General features: G+C 60.5%; 1 protein-coding gene across 18 annotated transcripts; it reads left to right on the top strand.

Annotated features, from left to right (window-relative positions):
- Positions 1-421: 421 nt before the first annotated feature.
- Positions 422-16,509, top strand: TNNT2 (troponin T2, cardiac type). 18 transcript variants are annotated; one of them, XR_011535326.1, is made up of 14 exons: positions 1,535-1,781; positions 6,352-6,403; positions 7,631-7,779; positions 9,376-9,432; positions 9,800-9,832; positions 10,730-10,763; positions 11,891-11,951; positions 12,221-12,337; positions 13,131-13,208; positions 13,726-13,840; positions 15,088-15,197; positions 15,642-15,732; positions 15,981-16,021; positions 16,261-16,509. XR_011535326.1 is itself a non-coding variant. In XM_070602347.1 (14 exons), the coding sequence occupies exons 2-14, from the start codon at positions 6,397-6,399 to the stop codon at positions 16,304-16,306; spliced, it is 915 nt and encodes a 304-aa protein (XP_070458448.1). In that variant the 5' UTR covers positions 1,535-1,781; positions 6,361-6,396; the 3' UTR covers positions 16,307-16,509. The 18 variants fall into 18 exon arrangements, 13 of the variants coding, with proteins under 13 accessions (XP_070458453.1, XP_070458449.1, XP_070458454.1 ...); XR_011535323.1 differs by having other exon boundaries at positions 9,797-9,832; XM_070602347.1 differs by having other exon boundaries at positions 6,361-6,403; positions 7,651-7,779; positions 13,726-13,836.
- Positions 16,510-20,515: the final 4,006 nt, after the last annotated feature.

The raw sequence follows: 20,515 nt of genomic DNA, 5'->3' as shown, positions 1-20,515 counted from the left end.
CCCTCTTCCAGGCATTCCTGCGAATGAGTTATGGCCTGTTCGAGGGACCGTTGGGCTTATAAGAACCAGTAACCCACAGGAAGGAGCTCAGGGTAAGGGACAATTTAGGAAAAGCAATTCCTAAGTCCTGGGGGATTCTGGGCCAGGACGCCCAGCGAGGCTGGGCCCTGGTGGGCCAGAGCGGGGTGAAGGGTTCTCCTCCGTCTCCCTCGGGCAGCCTGGTTGCTCCCCGTTCCTCTGTGGGTCTGCTCCCTCCACCTGCGTCCCTCTGCCTCTCTCTCTCCCCATGGTCTCCCTCTCTGCTGGGATGCTGGCTGTCAAGCATGTGGCTTTGGCTTGACCTGCCACTCATCTGCTGGCAGCACACAGGACCACATGGCAGGGGATAAGCCGGGAGGTGGGGAATCAGGCCAATGGGCTCAGAGGCTGCCGGGGACCACGGTGGGGACAATTTCAGCTGAGTGATGGGGCAGGAGAGGATGGCAGAGCGGGTGAGGAGCAGGTGGAAGTCCCGAGTGCAGAGGACTCTTTCAAGGACATCGGTGGCCGACGCGGCGTGGGAACTCAAGGCCGCAGGGTTGAGAGAGGAGTCTGGGGACCGGGAGGCTGCGCGTGGTCAGGAGAGGGGAGAGGAGGAGGCAGCGAATGGGGGAGACTGACTTTCCGTCCACAGAGCAGAGTGTCCATCACTGATGGGTACCATCTGGGAGGGCCAGGGGTTCAGGGCTCCAGGGCACACGGGGAGCAGTGGTCTCCAGAGTCAGGCAGGACGGGGACCTAGAAGATTCAGGGGGCTCAAGGGGGAGAGTCAGCCCAGCTGCCACCGGACTTGCTTTCTCCTGCCTTTCGTCGGCGTCATGCCCTGAGCCCTGGAATGTCCCGGGGCTGCGCTAGGGGCCGAGAAGGAGGAAACCCCTGGGCCCTGGCCTTAGGGATCTTACAGGCCAGTAGGTCCAGCACATCACGGTCCTTGTCTTGCTTAACCGGAAAGCCCTCGGGGAATGAACTTTGACAGTCCTCACGGCCCCTCACACCGCCTGGCTGCCTGCCCGAGGACAACCATCATTCTCGCTGGAAGTTCCACCTTGTCTCTGACCTCCTGTAGCTGTTTCAGGCCCTCCCCAGTGAGGAGGGCTTGTCACATGGCTTGGGGCTCGTGGAGGAGACCCAGTGTGTAGGTGACCTCGCTGAGCCCGCAGAGCGTGCGTATGATCCAGGCCACCCACCCCTTAGAACAGCCAGGAGCTGGAAGATGGCCCTACCCATGGCATCTTCTAGGGGAGCTGCAGATGGACCTAATGTCCACCCTAGCCTGCGACCCCCGGCCCAGACACTCAGGGAGGATGTCAGAGGTCACCTCTGCCCCCAACCCTGGCTCCCAGCCTGCTGCCCCGCCCCTCCCGGGCCTGGGCCGCTGGCATCCGCTTTATCGGGATTCTCGAGAGGGACAGCTGGTTTCTGTTACATGCCTGCTCTCTCCTCTGTTCCCCGCATATCTGTTCTGGTTTTAAATAGCTTATCTGAGCAACTGGACGACCACATGGGCTTATATGGCGTGGGGTACATGTCCCTTTAGCCCTGTCCCTGGCACCTGCCAAAATAGCAGGTGACACCCCCACCCCCCGGCCGTGTCTCCTGCTGCACATTCCTCCCACCGCGGGGCTGGGCTCACAGGGCCCCAGCCCGCACGCCCGCTTAAAGTCCTCACCACGCCTGCCCTCGCGCAGTCCCGGCCGAGGCTGAGCGTGCACCTTGGGGTCACCAGCAGCGCCCGTTCTGAGGTAAGACTCTAGCGAGGGGAGAGCTGAGCGTGAAGGCAAGGCGTCCTGCGGCCCGGCAGCTTCATCCGGAGGCAGCCCACGTCCCCTCGGAGTGGACGTTGGCGTCCAGGGAGGTCCACTCTCCGAGAGGAGGCGGTGCTGCTGAGGGGGTCCTGCCGGGCTGGGCTCCAGGGCCAGTGCCTAGAGCCGCAGGGGCCCGTGTCAGATCGCAGACCTGGGCTGGAGTCCTGGATCTGCCACAAAAGGTACCGTGCACTTGGAAAGTCCCTCCCGGGGCCTCAGTGTCCTCATCAGTCGGACGGACTAGGTAATTGCTGTGCCTCTAAATTGTCTGCTCTAAATATGATGAAGCTCTGACCGACAGGGGCTCCCCCAAGTCGCTCCGTCCCTCCCCTCGTCTCGTCTCCAGGCCCAGGGCCCCCTGAAGCTTTCCGGGCAGGTCCTTCTTGATCCCCAGGGAGCAGAGCGAGACTGCAGTCCTATCAGTGGGAACAGTCCTTGAGGCCATGTTCTCATGTCCAGGAGTTCATAAATGTCCTGGAAGCACTGAGACCGACCCCCCGTCCCAGGCAGGCAGGGGGGTGCAGCTCCTCTGCCTTCCCGGGCCCAGAGAGGGCGTGCGCTGAGCAGCAGGTGGGGGTGACGGTGGAGGGACCTCATGGGGAGACCCTTTCACAGGCTGTGAACCCAGCTCCTTCGTCGGGTTCCAGCTGCCCACCCCTGCCAGTGTCCCAACCCATCCCAACACGCCCCCTAGGGACAGACCGTGCTCTTTGCCCAGGAGGGGCGGAGAGAGAAGCTTCCCTTGGTTTTTCAGCTTCTCCGGGGCAGGCTGAAGACGTCTTTGGGGAGGGGGTTGCCCAGAGTGTAAGGAATTTCGAAGCCCATGCCGGGCCTTGGCCACATGAAGCGGGGAGCCCCCCCCCCCCCGACCTCCTGAATTCCTCCTCTGACCCGTGCCTTCCGAGCCAACTCCTCTCAGGGCAGAAGAGGAATCTGAGAGGATCAAGTTGCCGCTGTCCCCTCCCTGCCACCCCAGTGGCCACTGCCCCGTACCCTGTCTGCTGGCTCTCCCGGTGGGCCAACAGCTGCGGGCTTAGGGAAATCCCAGCCGAACCTCAGGGACAATGGCTGAGGGAGGGGGCCTACATTCCTCAGAGACTGTTTCTGCAAGACTAGAACGTGAAGCTCGTCTATTTTATGGAGAGGTTATCTGAGGCCCAGAGAGGTAGAGTGACTTAACTGAGGTCACACAGTAAAAACTGGGTTTTTAAACCCAGATCTTTGGACCCCATGGCCAGTATTCTTTCTGCCTTCTCTTGTTTTTGCTTTCCTCCCTGAGCAAGGTGACCCAGACCTCTTGGCTGTGAGGGAGTCAGGCTGGAAAGCAGTCAGTGGAAGCAGGTGGGGGTTTGGGTGTGGGGACACAGGTGCCTTAGGACATTCTCGAAACTTGCCTGTCGGGTTCATGATTGGCTCCCATTCAGCGGCCCCCAGCCTCAGCCTGTGGCCTTCCTCTCCATCAGTCCTACCTTTGGTGATTGGCTGGGCTGTGTCCTGTCCCTGACCCTCCGTGGTTGGCACACTATTTTTAGGAGCTGGATGGTACTCCTGGAGCACGGAGAGGGCTCCAGGCTGCTCCTTCCTCCTCTGAGCCCCAGTGTCCAGGGGTCTGAGCTGGTGGGAGGGAGGGGCAGGAGAGGAGAGAAAGCTAGAGACCTCGCACCCCAGGCTGGCCATGCACAATCCCCCTGAGAGACCTCCCCTCCTCCCCGAGATGACAGACTCCTCCCGGGGCTCTGTGAGCAGCTCCCCAAGTCCTCAGGTCACTAGTTCTGACTGCTCCTGGGGGCTCCGGGCAGTGCGTGTCTGCCACAGACGCCCCCATCCTGGAGTTAGGGGAGGTTCTCTCTGGCCACTCACATCCTGAGGACCCACTTGGAGACCTTCTGGGGTCTGAGTCCTTCTTCATCAGAATGAGGCTCGATTCCCCGTCATGACACCTTACACAGCTGACATCTTTTCTGCTCAGCGCCCTTGACCTCAGGGGAGCGAAAAAGTGGCTCAGGGTTTCTGTCCAGAGCTCCGTGTCAGCCAAGCCCCTCCCTCCCTGACCCATGGGCTCCAGCAGAGGGAGCAGCGAGGGGCTTGCTCAGCTGCGGCCACGCAGGCCGGGAACCCGGCAGGACTGGACGTGATGGGAACAGGTTCAAAGGGGCAGCTGGTCCTGGGGGTGCCGCAGGCGCCAGGTCTGAGGAGGTCTCCGCCTGGAGCAGAGGCTCCTTCAGAACCCCTCAGCCTCAAAGCAGGACATCACTCCACCCCACCAGAGCAGGGACTCCCATGAACACCCACAGCTGGCTGCCTGGGGTGGTCTCAGCCACCGCAGTGGGATGTGCGGGGAGAAGAGAGGGCAGTGAGGGGTCCTGCACCCCCGTCATCGCCTGGCTTGGGTCAGACCTCGGTGGCCTCTGCACTGGATGCAGGGGACAGAAGGCAGGGGCACAGGAAACCTCAGGGAGGGTGGTCACATCCAGCATTCATTCCACTCCCACCTCACTGGCAGCTCCCCCTCATGTCACCTTGTCCCCAATGCCCCTCAAGAGGGTTGCACAGCCCTCATGTCACACAACTCCAGGGGGCACTATTCACATTTGAACAAAAGCAAGTGTTGGCCCTGCATCCGTGCCCTGCTGTGGCCCAGGAGGTTTGGGTTAGAATACGGTGGTCTCCCCTTATCCTCAGAGGACAACTTCCAAGATCCCAGTGGATGCCTGACACCACAGATAGGACCGAATCCTGTATGGGCTACGTTTTCCCTATATATATGTACTTATGAGAAGGTTTAATTTATAAATTAGGCACATTGAGAGAATATCTGAATTGCCAGCATCACTACCCGTGCACCTTGGGGCCATTATTAGGTATAATAAGGGTTACTTGAATGAAAGCGCCGTGACACCGTGGCCGTCGCTCTGACAACCGAGAAGGCTGCTCAGTGACTCACGGCGGATGAAGTCTGCAATGTGGATCCGCTGGACAAACGGATGAGTCACGGCCCGGGCGGAAAGGAGCAGGACGTGCGCGATTTCATCATGCTATTTAGAATGGCTGGCGATTTAAAACTCATGAATTGTTTTTTCTGGAATTTTCCATTTAATATTTTTGGACCTCAGTTGACCGTGGGTACCTGAAACCGCAGAAAGTGAATAAGGATCAGGGTTTCTTATCCTGTAGTTATTAATGGAATGCTACTCTGGGCCAGCTCCAAGCCTCAGGGCCACCCAGAGGAGGAGTGACGTCAAAGAGGAGGGAACTGAGGCACAGGGAGGTTAAGTGACCTTTTCAAGGTCACACACAAATGTGAGATGGAGCCGACGTTCAAACCCAGATTAGTCTCACCCAAGTGGGTGCTATTTCCACCTCTCCCCGTAATTGCACGGAAATTACGGTAAAACCTGGCATTGCCTAGCGCCTCCCACTTTCCTCAGTGTCAACTTGGTCCATAAAGATCCCTGGGCAGCCAGGATATGTACGCTGTATCTCCACAACACAGAGAAAGAGCCGAGGTTCCGAGATGTTACAAAGACTTGCCCAAACACGCTCAGCAAGCTGGTGGAAGAGGATTTGAACCGCGATTGTCTGTTCCTGTCTCAGCGAGGGGAGTAGCTCAAAACGAGTTCCCCACGGAAGATTTATTTAATTGGAATTTTTATTGAGATAGTGGTTGATGAACGTGCAGGTGTGAGAAATGGCACAGATCCCTCCTACAGGTTGCCAGTTTCCCCCAGTGGTAACATTTGCACAACTATGTTGTAAATCCCAGCTGGGCTACAGACGAGCCCACAATCCGTGCTCTCTCTCTGATTGTAACTCTGCTTAGACCGTGTGTGAAATTCAATCCAGCTGTAACGTGTGTCCCTCGGCACCGTCAAGATATCTGAGAGTCCTAACACCACCGGGCTCCCTCCCACCCTCCACACAACCCCTAACGACCACCAGTTTGTTCTCCATTGCTGTGATCTTGCCATTTCAAGAATGTTCTAGAAATGGAATCATATGAATTGGCTTTTTTCCCCCAAGGAGAGTAACTCCCTGGAGATTAATCCACCGTGTTGCGGGTACCACGGGCTGGTTCCGTTTCATTGCAGAGCAGAATTCTGCGCTGTGGACGAACCACAGCCCCCCGCTCTCCCCGGGGGAGCTCTGGGGTCAGACTGCATGGATGGGGGGGCTCATGCAGGCTCTGCTCCCCTGTTATAAGGTTGAGAGACTTTAGAAACATTGTTTTGGGAGTTATAATGTTTTGAACCTGAACTCAGAAACTCCAAACAGCTTGCCTGTTCAGGGGCAAGGTGTGAAACAGAAGTCAGCTGGTTGCCCTGGGTGGGCGGTGGTACTATTATCCCCCGACAGAGGAGGTGGCGGCTCCTTGCTGCAGGTCCTGGGGTCAATAAGGGCCCCCTTGCCCCCTGGCCTCCCTGGCTTGTCCACTAAACCGCTGGCCCTTCTCAGAGAGGTAGGATGGGCCTCTTCGTCCGCCCCCACTAACGTTCCTCTCTTTCTGGAGGGGCCGCAGAGACCATGTCTGACACAGAAGAGGCAGTGGAAGAATATGAAGAGTGAGTATCCCCGGGGTCTGGCGGGGCAGGGAGGACGGGCTGTTTTGGGGGCCCCTTCATTTCCACTCCTGTGCCTCCGGGCTGCAGATCCCAGGCAGACCCCGGGCTGGGGGGCTTTCAGAAGTAAAGAGGCTCAGCTGCAAGGGTCGGCGGGGTCCCACCTGGCTGGGAGACTGGCCATGAGCAGAGGAGCTGAGAAGCTGGGCTCCTGCAAACTGGTGCAGGGAGCTTTAAGGACTGTCCCAGAGTCACCGAGCTGATCGTGCCTCGTAGAACCCAACTCAGAACCCAGCACTGTCCCTCCACCGGGGAGCCCTCCTGGCCTGACAGGCCCCGTCACTCTCCCGTCCTGGAGAGAAGGCTGGGGTGGGACTCCGTCAGCCAATCCGACACCTATCTCCTGTGGGGGGGGCGTCACCAGGGAGGACACAGAGGTGGAGGCACAGATCCTGCTGTCTTGGACCTCTCTCTCCTATGGGACGTTAGGATGCAAAATGGCAGAAACAATTAGCAAGCAGGGGCCGGGCATGGAGGGGGCTGCTATAGTGTAGGAGCTCCCAGGGGGAGGTCCACCTGCGTAGGATCTGGACAGAGACTGAAAGGAGAGGCACGGGCTTTCCAGGAAGGGGGACGGCCCGGGAAAGCTCAGAGGCGAGATCAGAGAGTGGGTGGGCACGGTGCAGAAGAGACCAAGGGGCCTGAAGCAGAGGGGTGCTGGGGACGGCGGGGGACGCCGGCTGAGGGGGCTGGGCTGGGGGAGGGGCGGCTTTGCAGGGCGGGCAGAGGAGGGTCGACTCCATCAGGCAATGAGTGAAATAAAAGACAGGGTTGTCTTCAGGGAAAGGCCAGCGTGCGTGCGTGTGTGTGTGCATGCATGTGTGTGTGTGCACGCGCATGCATGTGTGTGTATGCATGTGTGTGGCTCTGCGTGTGTGTGCATGCATGTGTGTGGCTCTGCGTGCGCGTGTGTGCATGCATGTGTGTGCATGCATGTGTGTGGCTCTGCGCGCGTGTGTGTGCATGCATGTGTGTGTATGCATGTGTGTGGCTCTGCGTGTGTGTGTGTATGCATGTGTGTGGCTCTGCGTGTGTGTGCGCACATGCATGTGTGTGTATGCATGTGTGTGTGTGCATGTGTGTGTGTGGTTCTGCGTGTGTGTGTGTGTGCGCATGCATGTGTGCGTGTGCATGTGTGTGCCTCTGTGTGTGTGTGTGTGCTAGTGACAGCATCCTCTTCTGCCCTGCAGGGAGCAGGAAGGTAAGCACACACCTATACACTCATTTGGATGAAGGACAGCCTGGTTTGAAACTGACCCCCCTATTCTCTCCTCCCTGGCGGCCACGGCCTTCCCTTCCAGCAGACGGAGCCGTGGAAGGTATGGAACTTGGGCAGGTGGAGGCGGGCGGGGGCGGGGGGGGTGGTCCCAGGAATCCCGTGCTCCCTGGAGCCCTGAGGAAACAGCTTGTTTGTCCCCGCCCCTCACTCTCAGCTGAGCCAGGACCCTCCAACAACCGTGGCCCCTCAGTGGGGATCAGTCCTAACCTGCTGCTCAGGTCTTGAGGCAGAAGGTTTCAGCCCGTCTCTGCGCCCGCCGTTTTGTTCAGACAGAGTCGCCGCTTTCTCTGATTAGTTATTTTTGCTTTCTTTCTCTAATTTCCTTTTTTACCATGGAAAGTTTTAAATGCATATAAAAGTAGCAAGAATAGAATAATGCACCTCCCATGCAGGCGTCACCCAGCTTCACTAGTCATCAAACTACGGCCCATCTTTCACCTCTGCTCCGACTCTCCCCATTTACTTAGACCCGACATCCAAATTCATTCCAGACGTCATATCATTTCGTGCTTAAATGTTTCAGTATTTAGCTCTAAAAGATAAGCGCTGTTAAAAAGACGTAACTGTTAATACCATCATCACACCTAAAAACATTCAATGTAATAGTTTCTCAAATAAGATTATGAAAGGGCTGCCTGGTGGCCTAGTGGTTAAGGTTGTGCATGCTCTGCTTCCACAGCCTCCTGGGGTTCGAGGGTTCGGATCCTGGGCACAGACCTACACACTGCTCATCAAGCCATGCTGTGGCAGCATCCTACATACAAAATAGAGGAAGATTGGCATGGGTGTTAGCTCAGGGCCAATCTCCCTCACCAAAAAAAAAAAAAGAGAGAGAGAGAGAGAGACAGAGAGAGATTATGACAGTGTTCAGTTATCTGAAGCACTTTATCCAGGCATGGAGCATTATTAGCATTATTGTTACCTTGCAAAGGTCTGTTTCGATCTGTAGATCTGTGCTATTTCTACTCTGATCCGTTCACACTCAGTATTGTACCCACATCTCACTGAAAGATCACCCGACTTTTCTTTTTTCCTGAGTCCTTGACACATGGAAATGATGGAGAGGCCTCGCTCCAGTTCCTGCCCAGCCCTCCAACGGCCCAGAACACCCCCCCGGCCCCCTTGGGCTTCTGCACCCCCAGCAGAGTGGACCCTGCCCCTTAGAAGCTCTGCAATTTCTCTGAAATATCACTTCGGCACGTGGCGTGAGGACCTGAGGAGGGGGCTCTCCAGGAAGGCCCCGGGGGAGAGCTGCCCCCTTGTGCCCCTGCCCTCTGGGGAAGTGGGGGGCTCTGCACATTCAGGTTGTCCCAAAGAGGAGACATGGGGAAACTCACAGACGACAGGCAGAGGGGCCACCGGAGTCCCCTCCGGTTTTCAAGGAGCGCCACACGCTCCAGGAGCTATGCGAAGCAGAAAGCGAGCTGGCTCCGCCGTGCCCTGGGCCCCTACACAGACTCTCAAAAGGGTGGGTTTTCCTCTGCTTTGGAGGATTTGCCAGCTCGTGACAACAGGTTTTGGGGGACGAGATTTGAGACACCATCCTCTGGATTTGGGACCAACCTGCCTGTTCTGGGTTCTGCCCGCTGGCTCGAGTGGGGCCTGGTTGCTCACTGTGTCCGGTTCCCTCCTCCAGATCAGGAAGAGGCAGCAGAAGGTGAGGCCGAGGCTGAGGCCGAGGACCACACAGGAGGTGAGGCTCCGGGGGCGGGGGCAGGGGGCTTCGTCACGGTGCTCACGGTGCTGAGGGCCCCCAGCGCCACTCCTGCGGCAGCGAGAAACCCACCTGGAACAGGCTTTCCAACCTGTGCAACTGCGCCTCCTGTCTGGGTGGGGATTCAACCGTCAATTGTCCGATCAATGAACCTTGACTGCATACTCCTTCTGTGTCAGGCAGGGGCATGCGTGCATGCATGTGTGAGTGTGACTAGACAGCTCTTTGACTCCAGAAACCAGCAGGGTGCACTTTAGCTGGGACCTGTCTGTGGGGGAGGCTCTTGGCAGGGGGCTCTGAGCTCAGAACCAGGACCTTTCTTGATTTCTCGTGTTCTGTCTAGAAGATGGACAAGAAGAGGAAGCTAAAGAGGCTGAAGGTAAGGACTGTTGGACATCGGGAGAGACGTCTTGGGGTGGCAAGGGGACCCCTCCAAGCAGCTTGGGGGATACTGCCCATGGGGCCCCCTCCAGGGACAGGGAGAGGAGGGGCTCGGGGGGAGAAGAGAGAACTTGGTGACCACGCAGGATCGAGAGGTTGGGCTCCAAAGTTCGGCTCCTGCTCCGTCAACAGCAGCTGCCGGGGCGGTGCCCAGAGGGAGAGGGGACCCCTGTCCGAGCCCAGTCTGGGCAGGGCACCCAGAAGTCACATCCACACATGAGGCTCCTGGAGCTCAGGGAGATCACTGGTGGGTGTGGTGTCTGGAGGATGAAATCCCAAGACGTAGACGTCCATGTGGGTCACGCTGTGGTCATTGTCACACCACAGCCTTACCGGGGGTCCGGGGGGGTCGCAGTCTCCTTTCTGGAGGGGAGGGGCAGCCGGCTAGGACTTGCAGTCATGCCCATCAGCTCCCTGGCCCTGTGGCCACCAGAAGTCCGGGGTCAGGCAGGGAGACAGAGCCTGGGAGGGGATTCTGGGTCCAGGACGCCAGGGGCCGTGCCACAGGACCCCATCCCACTGTACGGCTGAGAGGGCAAAGCTGCCTCCTGAGAAGGGTGAACGAGAGAAGGCTCCGACGGTCCACACTGCGTGTGTGGCTCCCTGCCAGGACTCAGCCGTCCCTGAGACGTCCCCCCGGAGCCCCTGTGATGGGGGGGAGCAGGGGGCTTGTCATTCTCGTTGATGCTCCTGGAACCAGGGTCCCCAGGCTGGAAGGGACTCACAGGGCAGATGGGGAAACAGAGGCCCACGGGGGCACGGCTAATCAGGGGCAGCGCTGCACCCAGATGCAGGGCCTCCTGACCCCGTGGCTGTGTGCTTCTCTCCTCTCCAGATGGCCCAGTGGAGGAGTTCAAACCCAAGCCCAGGTGAGTGGGACGCAGCTGTGGTGAAGCCCTGGGAGCAGAGGGCCAGTGAGGGAGGATGATTAGGACAGGACAGGAGAGCAGTGTGGCACAGTGGGCGTGGGCTGGGGGTGTGGCAGGCACAGAGCACCATGTATGGTTGTACAGGTTGTGTACTGCACAAGAGGTTCTACCTGGGGGGAGGGTAGTGGGGCCTGAAATCTATTCCACGTTTCATTACCAATGTCGTGCCCTGGCATGGACAGCACTGAGTTCATCTAGAGGAAAGTGATGGACAAGTCATGGCCCCCCCACATCCCACAGGATAGCTAGAACATCCTCCTCCGTGGCTGAGGTGGGACCTGGGGGAAGACGGAAGAAAATTTGGGGGAGCCAAGCAATGAAACCATGCCATCCCAGGCGTGGTGGCTTCAAAGAACCACAGAGGGGCAGAGCAGGGCGAGTTGGTCCCACGCACATGAAACCTCCTGGGAAGCTGTGGGTCTTGGAGTGGGGCGCGGGCCCGCGAGGGTTTCCCTTTTTGGCGATGCCGAACCCGCCAGCAGAGGGCGCCCCAGCACGCTATGGGCTGCTTCCCCTGTCATCCAGACGGCCGGAATCCAGCCCAAGAGTCCAGCTCCATCTCCTTGTCCAGCACCCTCTCTGTCCTGGCCTCTTGTCCGTCCACTGCAGCCTCTCATTTCAGCCCCACCCAGACCGGAGGGCAGACAGGGAAGCCCACTGGGCCTGGCACCACGCAGCACACGCGTGTTGGACCGCAGCAAACGCAGGGCTCCTGGCTCACGGGGTCAACCCCCGGTATCTGGAGTCAGACAAGCATGTCACCTGGTCCCAGCTTCTCTGCTTCCTGGCTGCGTGGTTTTGAGCAAGTCACGACCTCTTTGGGCCTCGGTTTCTTAAATGAGATGAATGGGACCTACTTCCCAGGTGTCTGGTGAGGATGAAATGAAAGGACACGTGTGAAGGAGCTGAGCACGTGTGAGCCGCCTCTTGTGATGTGGGTGGGCTGTGCAGCCGGGCGGCCGTGTTTCTGCAGGAAGGAGATGGGCCCGGCCTGCCCCAGGCCCCCACCGTCCCTCGGGTCCAGGGACGGCTTGATGCTCACCCCTCTGCCTTCGTCTCCCCGACAGGCTGTTCATGCCCAACTTGGTGCCGCCCAAGATCCCCGATGGAGAGAGAGTAGACTTCGATGTGAGTGGTGGTTTCTGGGAGAGAAGGCCAGGCTAGGGGTGGTCACAAGGCCCCCCCGTGAGAGAGACCTTACGACCTTGTGCGCTGGTGTCCAGCACAGGCCGGGCTGGGCGTTCCCCGGGGTTCAGGCCACAGTGGTCCCTTCCCTGGCCAGGCCCCAAGCCGTGCCAGAGGCCTTTTGCATTGAGGGGGGTGGTGTGTCCCCCTCCTTGTCTCTCCCCTGGACTCGTGGGGCATGGCAGCCTCCGAGCTGGGTGGTCCGCCCGCAGGACATCCACCGGAAGCGCATGGAGAAGGACCTGAACGAGCTGCAGACGCTGATCGAGGCTCACTTTGAGAACAGGAAGAAGGAGGAGGAGGAGCTCGTTTCACTCAAAGACAGGATCGTAGGTGTCGAGCCCCAGCTGGTCCTCCACCCTCCATGGTTAGGCCCTGCCTCCTCCAGGCAGCCCTCCCTGGAGCCCCTTACCCTGGTAGAAGTGGGCTCTCCATCGGGAACCTGCAGCCAGGAGCTGCTTCGAAGGGTCTGCACTGTGATTTCTTGGGTCCCTACCTTCCCTCCCCGCCAGACCAGATGCTCCTTGACGGCTGGAGCCGAGTCGATTCATCTCTGGCCCCCTCAGGCCTCAGCTGTCCCAGGCCTGCCCCTGCCTCCCTCCCACTGGGCACAAATCCCCCCGTAATGAAGGGAGAGTGACCTCGAGAATCCCAGATCATTCTACAGGGGAGCGAGAGGTCCTCTTGACTCCCTTTTTTTTCTCTCTGCCAAACTGGCCTTCCCACCGGTGACCTGCTGCTCTGAGTGGCAGCTGAGGACTTGGCCATCTATCTCTGAGCACAAAGCAGCCGCTCGGGCGTAGCCCCCGTGGGAGGTGGGAGCAGCCTGCCTGACATTTTTCAAATTGTTGAGGACAATCCCACAATAAGTGATGCTCTGTGCGGGTCATCTGCACGTGCCCGGCATGGACCGTCCTTGTATAGCCGGGGCGTGCTGCGCTGGCCCAGCTGTCGAGGGGCTGTCCCTGCCCGTGTCTAGGGGGATGGCTGAGCACGGAGGCCGTTGGAGGAAGGGCAGTCACGGCCCCCACTCTGGAGGGAAATCCCCCCTGTGGGTCCCTGCGCATCTGATGACACCTCCTCCCCGTGCACACCGGGCGGGCCTGGCCTCTTTCTCTGTAGGAGAAACGGCGGGCTGAGCGAGCCGAACAGCAGCGCATTCGGAACGAGCGGGAGAAGGAGCGTCAGACCCGCCTGGCCGTGAGTGCCCCCCGGCCCCAGCCCACAGAGCCCCCCAACACGCTCCCAGCTCCTGCCAGGCCCCCAGGCTCCCCTCTGTTCATAGACATCGATTCAGCCAAGAGATAGCAAGCACCTAGGAGCCCTGGGCATTGTTTTGGCTCTGATGACACACAGAGAAGGAGACAGAATTGCTGGGGTCCTCGTGAGCTTAGGATTTAAAAGGCTCTCCATCCTCATTGCTTGCCCAGCGCAGGCTACCAGGGGCTGGAAGGTCCCAGAGCTGAAGCTGCAGACCTCCTTGGGGGCGATGGGCCTCACACTCAGGCATCAGGACCACGTTCTTTCAGTCGGTCGCTCGTCATTCATTCAATGAACAGAAGTGCTCACGGCTGAGTGCCAGGCCCTGTGAACGGGGGGTAGGGGCACCCAGGGGAGAGAAGGCTCAGATCAACTTGCCATAGAGACTGCCAGCTGCAACGCAGCATCAGGGGTCCTGCCCCTGCCCCTAATCCCTCTGCTCCCCGCCGATAACCAGGAGGAGCGGGCGCGGCGAGAGGAAGAGGAGAACCGGAGGAAGGCTGAGGACGAGGCCCGGAAGAAGAAGGCTCTGTCCAACATGATCCACTTTGGAGGCTATATCCAGAGGGTAGGTGGGGGCAGCCGCGGTCTTCCAGGCGCCCGGACGTGCCTCGAGGAGTGAGGCATCCGCTGCAGCAGACAGACCGGAGGCTGGTCCCAGGACGCGGTTCCCAGGTGCCTGGGTGAGAGCCGGCCTCCTCACGCCCCACTCCGGGGCTCGCTCAGCCACTCTGCGGCCTTTGCTCGCCGGGCCCTGCCGGGGTGGTCCTGTGGGCCGAGGCCGGACGCCACTGTTCCTCCCCACCCCTGGCTTCAGCCGGCCCAGGAGCCCAGGTGGCCAGGTGCAGCTGGAGAGCCCTGAGCCTATTGTCAGAGGCCCGGTGGGTACTCCGATCTGCACACACAGCTGTGCACGGCGCCTCAGTCTCCTCCTGTCCACCGTGGGGCTGGTGCTGTCTGTCCGCCCCGCCGGCTTTGGGAAAGTCAGATGAGCTAACACTGGTAGCATCCGTGTGTGCACACATGGAGGCGGCTGATTCCTGGGAACTCCCTCTCCGTTCCTAGTTTTCGTTCCGCACTCCTACTAAATATTCGCCAGGGAGGAGGGGTGCTGTAGACTGATTTTCTCCGTGCAGTGGAGGGGTCAGAACAATCCCTTAGATTTCCAACGTCCCCAGCTGAGCACAAGGCCAGCCCCCTGCACTGGCCCCCACAGTGACCGTAGCAGCCAAACTTGGCGTGGCTCTGCTGTGGAAACTGCCGCTGCCGTAGCGCCAGGCCCGTGTCCTAGCAGACGACGGTGCCCGCAGCGAGCGTCTGATCACCTTCTCCTCTTCCCCCTGTCTCTCTACCTTTGTCTTCTGCTCTGTGCCCTGCCCTCTCTCTGTGTCTCTGTCGTGGTCTCGGTCTTTCTCTCTGGGTCTTTCTCTCATGCTGTCCTGGCTTTGCAGGCCGAGGTGGGTACCAAACCTCAAACCCTCTTCCTCCTCATGGTCTTTTTGGGGGGGGGGGCAGTCCCCGGGAGGAGAAGGAGCCTGGCCTGGTAAGGGAGGCATGTGGGGATTGGGTGAGGCGGGAGGAGGAGCCTGGAGAGAGATGGAAGATTGGAGAGGCAGAGGAAGGGGTGCTGGCCCGGCCCTCCCCGCCTGGCCTCAGTGTCTCTGGGGATCCAGGCAGCAGATGCTGTGGGTGTTGCAGGAAGAAGAGAATCAGAACCTGGTCCTCTGCAGGCCTTGCCCAGCTCCCACGGGGTTATGGGAGGATCAGGGGACGGAGGGGGCGTTCTCCAGCCAATTCTCCCTGCTTCTCACCCCTCCAGACGGAGCGGAAAAGTGGGAAGCGGCAGACGGAGCGGGAAAAGAAGAAGAAGATTCTGGCAGAGAGGAGGAAGGTGCTGGCCATCGACCACCTGAATGAAGATCAGCTGAGGTGGGGCCGGTGGTGGCCAGGCTCCTCCGGGCTGCTCCAGGAGGGGGCGGGGCAGGGCTGGTCGCCACCACCAGGGGGCGCTGCCGCCTCACGTATTTTCCCGGGACCTGTTTGGCGGGAAAGGACTGAGCAGGCCCCTCACCTCTGTGAGCTTCCCCTGACCCACCTGCACACAGGTGCTGGGCAGGGGGCTTGAGCAGACGCTCTGCAGTGCGCGAAAGCCTGCTCCCTCTTCCTCCGCGTCCCCGGGACTTTGTCCTGGCAGCCCCCCTGTCTGTTCCTAAGCACTGGGCACGGCCATCTGGGCCCCATGTTCAGCCCGGTGCTGGGGGCCCCTCTGCAGGCCTGGGGGTGGGAAGGAAGGCTGGGGCCCACGGGGGCTGGCTCAGGGTCAGGATGAAGGCGGATGAGGGCCCTCCTTGTTGCCCCCTCTGGCTCGTGCAGGGAGAAGGCCAAGGAACTGTGGCAGAGCATCTACAACCTGGAGGCCGAGAAGTTCGACCTGCAGGAGAAGTTCAAGCAGCAGAAATACGAAGTGCGCGGCCACCGCCCCCTCCCCATCCCGTGCCCCCCGCTTCCCCCGCCTCCTCGTCTTTCTCCTCCTCCCCCTCCTCCCCTCCCCCTCCTCCCCTCCCCCTCCTCCTCCCTCCTCTCCTCCCCCACTCCTCTTTCCCTTTTCCTTCCTCCCCCACCGCTGAGCCCTTCTCCCCCATGGCCAGGCCCCCCCAGGACCTGAGCCTAGTGAGCTCCAGTGTGACTCTGTCTTTCCCACTTTTCTTCCAGATCAATGTTCTCCGGAACAGGATCAATGATAACCAGAAAGTGTAAGCACCAGAGCCCCCCCTTGCCTCGCCCACCCCTGCCTCCATTCTCCTGATCTCCCCGCCATCCACTCCCCTCCTTCAGCTCACAGGCTCCCTCCGGGGCCTCCCTCTCCTCTCCCCAGTGGAGCCAGAGTCCTCCCTCCAGGCTGCCCCCCCAGCCCTCAGCATCCCCCCCCCGCTATGGGGACCTGCTGCCCTGCCCTGGGTCCCCATGAGACAGGGTCCTGCTCCTCCTGCAGCTCCAAGACCCGCGGGAAGGCCAAAGTCACCGGGCGCTGGAAGTAGAGGCTGCAGCCTCCTTGGGGGCCAGGCCTCCTTCCCGGAAGACCTGCTCCTCGCTGTGTCCCCACCCTGCACGCCCCCAGCTCCTGGGCACCAGAGGCAGACTCTTCTGGAAGACAGGAGCCAGCCCAGCTGGAAGCCTCCACTCACGCCTGACCCCTACGTGCCCACAGCACGCCCGTAATAAAAAGCCACTGCACTTCGAATGGCATTTCTGTCACTTCCCTTGTAGAGGGAGAGAAACTGAGGCAGCCCCGGGTCTCACAGGGAGTCAGGGCAGACAGCAGACCCTCAGGACACAGGCCCCTGGGGTCTGCCAAACCCCAAGGAGCTCCCTCCCATGTGGCCCCTCCCACCTGCTCCGGGCTGGGAGAGGTGATGGCTGGGCGCATGTTTCTGGAGCTGGCCTGGGAGGCGGGAGGGAGGCGCAGAGTGCAGAAGGGCTGTGCCATCAGCCTCTGTGAGTCACCGAGAGAGATCGCACACACGTGGGGACGGAGCCATCCCTGCGTGAGTCACTCGTGTGAATCACGGCGGCCTCTTGGGACGGCCATTTTCTTTCTCATCCTGGCCAGGGCGCAGAGGAGGGGCGTCTGAGGGGCCGGGGGACCCCCGAGGAAGAAGGAGGGCCTGTTTCCTTGCAGCTTTTCAGCCCGAGCTGCCGGGAGGTGTGGGCGAGTCTGGGTGCCTCAGTTTCCCCCTTCCCATGACCTGTGGGCTTGAACTGCAAGCCGGTGTCCCCGAGTGAAGAGGACAGCCTAGTGGCATTGGTTCCTGGGGCAGAAAGACTGGGAAGGGATGCAGGCTGGGAGAGCTCCAGAGGAAGGCTGACCGCCCCATCCTCCCGTGGCTCCAGGCCTTTGCTCAGGCTGTTCCCTCTGCCTGGAGGCCTCCTCCCACTCCCCACTCATCATCCCCCCAAAGGAGCTCAGGGAGCCTGTCTCTAGAAGGCTCCGCACGCTCTTTCATCACTGTGACTCCGTTTCTCCCTGCTCTGGGCACCCTGGATGCTGTCACAACTGCGTCACCGTGACACCACCTAGTGTCACCGTGTGTTCCATGATCTGTCCCTCCAGGTGTCACCCTGGTCCTCTCGAGAAACAGTATAGTCCTGTTCATCCCGTGCCGTGCGCCAGGCTCTGTGAGAGATGCTGGTCACACGGAGACGAGAAGGATATCGCCCCTGGGCAGCGGGGATGGGCTTAGCCTGGGCTCTCGGCCTCATTTCTTATTCTCTCATTCATTCATTCAATAAATACCTCCCAAGGACCAAATACACTCTGGGCACTGTGACAGGTGCAGGGGACGCTGCCATCTAGGTGGCACCTCTTTCCTCAGCAGCAGAAGATTCCAGCTCAGGGGGACAGCAGGTGGGCGCAGGGTGGGGAGGAAGCACGGACCAGGGGCACCCACCTGGCCTTGGCAGGCAGGAGGGCTTTCTGGAGGAAAAGGTGTCCCTCCCCCCGAGTCCCAGAGAGTGAGGAGGGGACAGTGAAAGACAAGAGCAAGGAAGGGAAGAGGGAACAGCACACCCAAAGCCCTGGAAGCATGAGGCACCTGGTGTTTGAAGAGGCACAGTTACCAAAGAATGCCAGGTCTCCTGCTGGGGGACAAGGAGGCCCCCTCTGCACGCGTCTGAGAGGACAGGGAGGCAGGAGACAGGGCCTCGGGCCCACAGAGGGCGCTCACCATTGCCTCTGGGAGATCCACCGGCAGCTCCTGGGCGTGGCCCCAGCCCCACTCTCCCCACTTTGCAGCTGAGTCAGTGCCCCAGCCCCTCTCCCCGTGACGGGGCACCACAGCCTCACCCTCACCTGCCACCCACGGGAGGGGCAGCGAGTCCAGGACCCGGACACCAGAATTTCCCAAACACCATGAAGTGCCAGTGGGGGCTCCACCTCCTGTGTCTCAGCGTCTGCTCAGAGGAGCACGAGGAACCTGGGCGGGGTCTTGGGTCCCATCTCCTGTGCCTCCTCTCCCAGCAGGACCAGCCCCATGATCAGCCCTGAGCCCTAGGACACGGGGTCTCTCCTTCAAGACCCGTATGCTCTTAAAGGATGCCCTGGGTGGCCCACTCTGAGCTGCCCTGAGTGCAGGTCCCACTTACCTCTTTTCTCCTGAGGTCATCTGGTATTCAGGAGTGAGCTGTTGAGTGCCCCAGACACTGTCCCCAGGCAGTGCGGACCGTGCTCTGACTCTGGCATGCGGGCCAGGTCCCCATGCTGGCACCTTAGGGGGAACACAGCAGGTGGGCCCGAGTGCTGCCCCTGGGCAGGAGCCCTGGTGTGCACGGAGCCCGGAGCATTTGTCCATCAGTGAAGAGTCTGGGCAGGTGGCCCCGTCCTGTCCACTCACCACGGAGAGAGCCAGCGGGTGCCAGAGTACGGGGGCATAGCTGGGCCATCAGGCCGGGCAGGGCGCCTTCCGAGGCCAACCAGCAAGGGCATGGGCTTCAGGCTGAGTAGTCCTGTACTCTCCCCATGGGCTTCGTAGGGACCAGAGGAACCACGGACGCAGTCACACAGGCATGGATTCACGGGCAGCGATGTGCCAGAGGCAGGCACGCCCCCTCCTCAGTTCTTCATCACATGCCCCTCTTTTGTGCTTGCTCACACTGCAGGTGCAGGGATGGCCACGGGCCAGCCCGGGCCTCCTGACCACTCGGAGCTGGGAGAGGCTGCAGTGGGGGCACTTACGCCCCCAGACACTCTGGCCCGTGCTACGCCCGCCCACCGTCCCCTACACACTCTGGGCTTCACCCTCCGCCTGGTCCCCATCTCACGCTGCTTCGGGCACCCCTGGCCTCACATCTCTTGGCACCCTGGGTACCCCCATACCTTTGGTGGGGTATGACCTCCACACTCTGGTCGGCCGGAGTCAGACAGAGGGAGGCCCTGTCTCCAGCTGCCGTCTGATTTTCTCTGCAAACCAGTGCTTGTGATGGGCAGAGCGCGTTCATATTGTACCCACTTTGGAGACGGGAGAGCTGAGGGGGGCAGTGGGCTCCCTGGGGGCCCAGCTCTCCAGCTGGAGCCCTCTGTTCTGAATCTCCACTCTCGCTTCCTCCCATTGGGGTCTGGCCCTGTCACATCCAAACCTGTGACTCTTGAAGGGCTTCTTCAAGGGAGGCAGCGTCCCTCCCTTCCTGTGCTCAAGGTCCTTCTCTGAAAGACGGGGCTCATCAGGAAGGTTAAACGAAACGCTGTGCACTAGCTGCGCAAGTGTGTAACAAACAGTGGCTGCTATTAGTGCTCTTTTCATTGTAATGTGTTACCAGCCCCCCCCCAAGGCCTCGAGGTCGGGGAAGCCGGGTCACCAGTGCTGCGTCCTGGCTGGCCCCTCCTGTTGGGGGGTTTATGGAGCCCCCAGGAGCCTCTCTTCTCCCTGGGTTCCAGGGTCAGGGCTGCTGCCTGACCGGACCGCTGGGGGCTGCTGACTGTCTCTCCGGGCAGCTGGCCCAGGTGGGTGCCACTGCTGGAGGAGGTGGCAGACTGGCTCCCAGGGGGTGCTCCACCCCAACACTGCAGCCAGGTTTCTGGAAAGGCTGGGGCAGGCCCCGCCCTCGGGTGGGGGTGGTGGCTCTCCTCAACAGCTGGGCTCGGAGGCAGGCCCGAGGGCCAGGGTCTCTGACTGGCCCAGGCAGGGGGTGGGGGCTGGCTGGAAGCGCAGGGCAGACCAGGCCGGAGTCCACATCCCTGCAGAGTGGCCGTGAGCACTGGCCCCTTGAGACTTGGTTTCCCCCTGGAAGTCCAGCCTGCCAGTCAGCCCTTCAAGGAGGAAGGCAGAGTGGGAACTGGCAGAAAACGCTGCCGATCAGGGTGAACTCGCTGCTCCTCCTTCGCGACGTGCCTCTGCGTCCCCCTCTCTGGCCCCCGTGGCAGGCCCTGTGCTGGCTGCTTTCCCAGGTTCTCTCGGGCCAACCACCCGCAGACCCCAGCTCACGTCCCCATGTTGCAGATGAGGAAACTGAGGTTCTAAGGTTTGAGCAACGTGCCGAGGGCCTTTCATTAGTAAGTGGGGAAGCATGGATTCGAGCCCAGGTCTCTGATGCCAGAGTGAGGACTCTTTCCAGCACGAGGGACTTGTTGATTGAGGAGCACCCAAATCTCCCAAACTGCGGTGCGGCCGGAGGTGGGCCCGGGGCTCAGGGCGCAAGGCGCGATTTCAGGGGATCAGCTCTGCTCCCTCCCGCCCCCTGTGTACCCCGGGGAC

Source organism: Equus przewalskii, chromosome 31 (genome assembly GCF_037783145.1).
Source record: "Equus przewalskii isolate Varuska chromosome 31, EquPr2, whole genome shotgun sequence".
Classification (NCBI taxonomy): Eukaryota; Metazoa; Chordata; class Mammalia; order Perissodactyla; family Equidae; genus Equus; species Equus przewalskii.
This window is presented reverse-complemented; position numbering and strand designations above follow the sequence as displayed.

What these genes read in the sequence shown, in the direction of transcription:
- TNNT2 (XM_070602339.1), top strand. Translation starts at nt 6,366, where the DNA reads ATGTCTGACACAGAAGAGGCAGTGGAAGAATATGAAGA. An exon ending in AGCAGACGGAGCCGTGGAAG is followed by an intron (nt 7,780 to 9,375) that starts GTATGGAACTTG and finishes TCCCTCCTCCAG; the next exon opens with ATCAGGAAGAGGCAGCAGAA. An exon ending in ATCAATGATAACCAGAAAGT is followed by an intron (nt 16,022 to 16,260) that starts GTAAGCACCAGA and finishes CTCCTCCTGCAG; the next exon opens with CTCCAAGACCCGCGGGAAGG.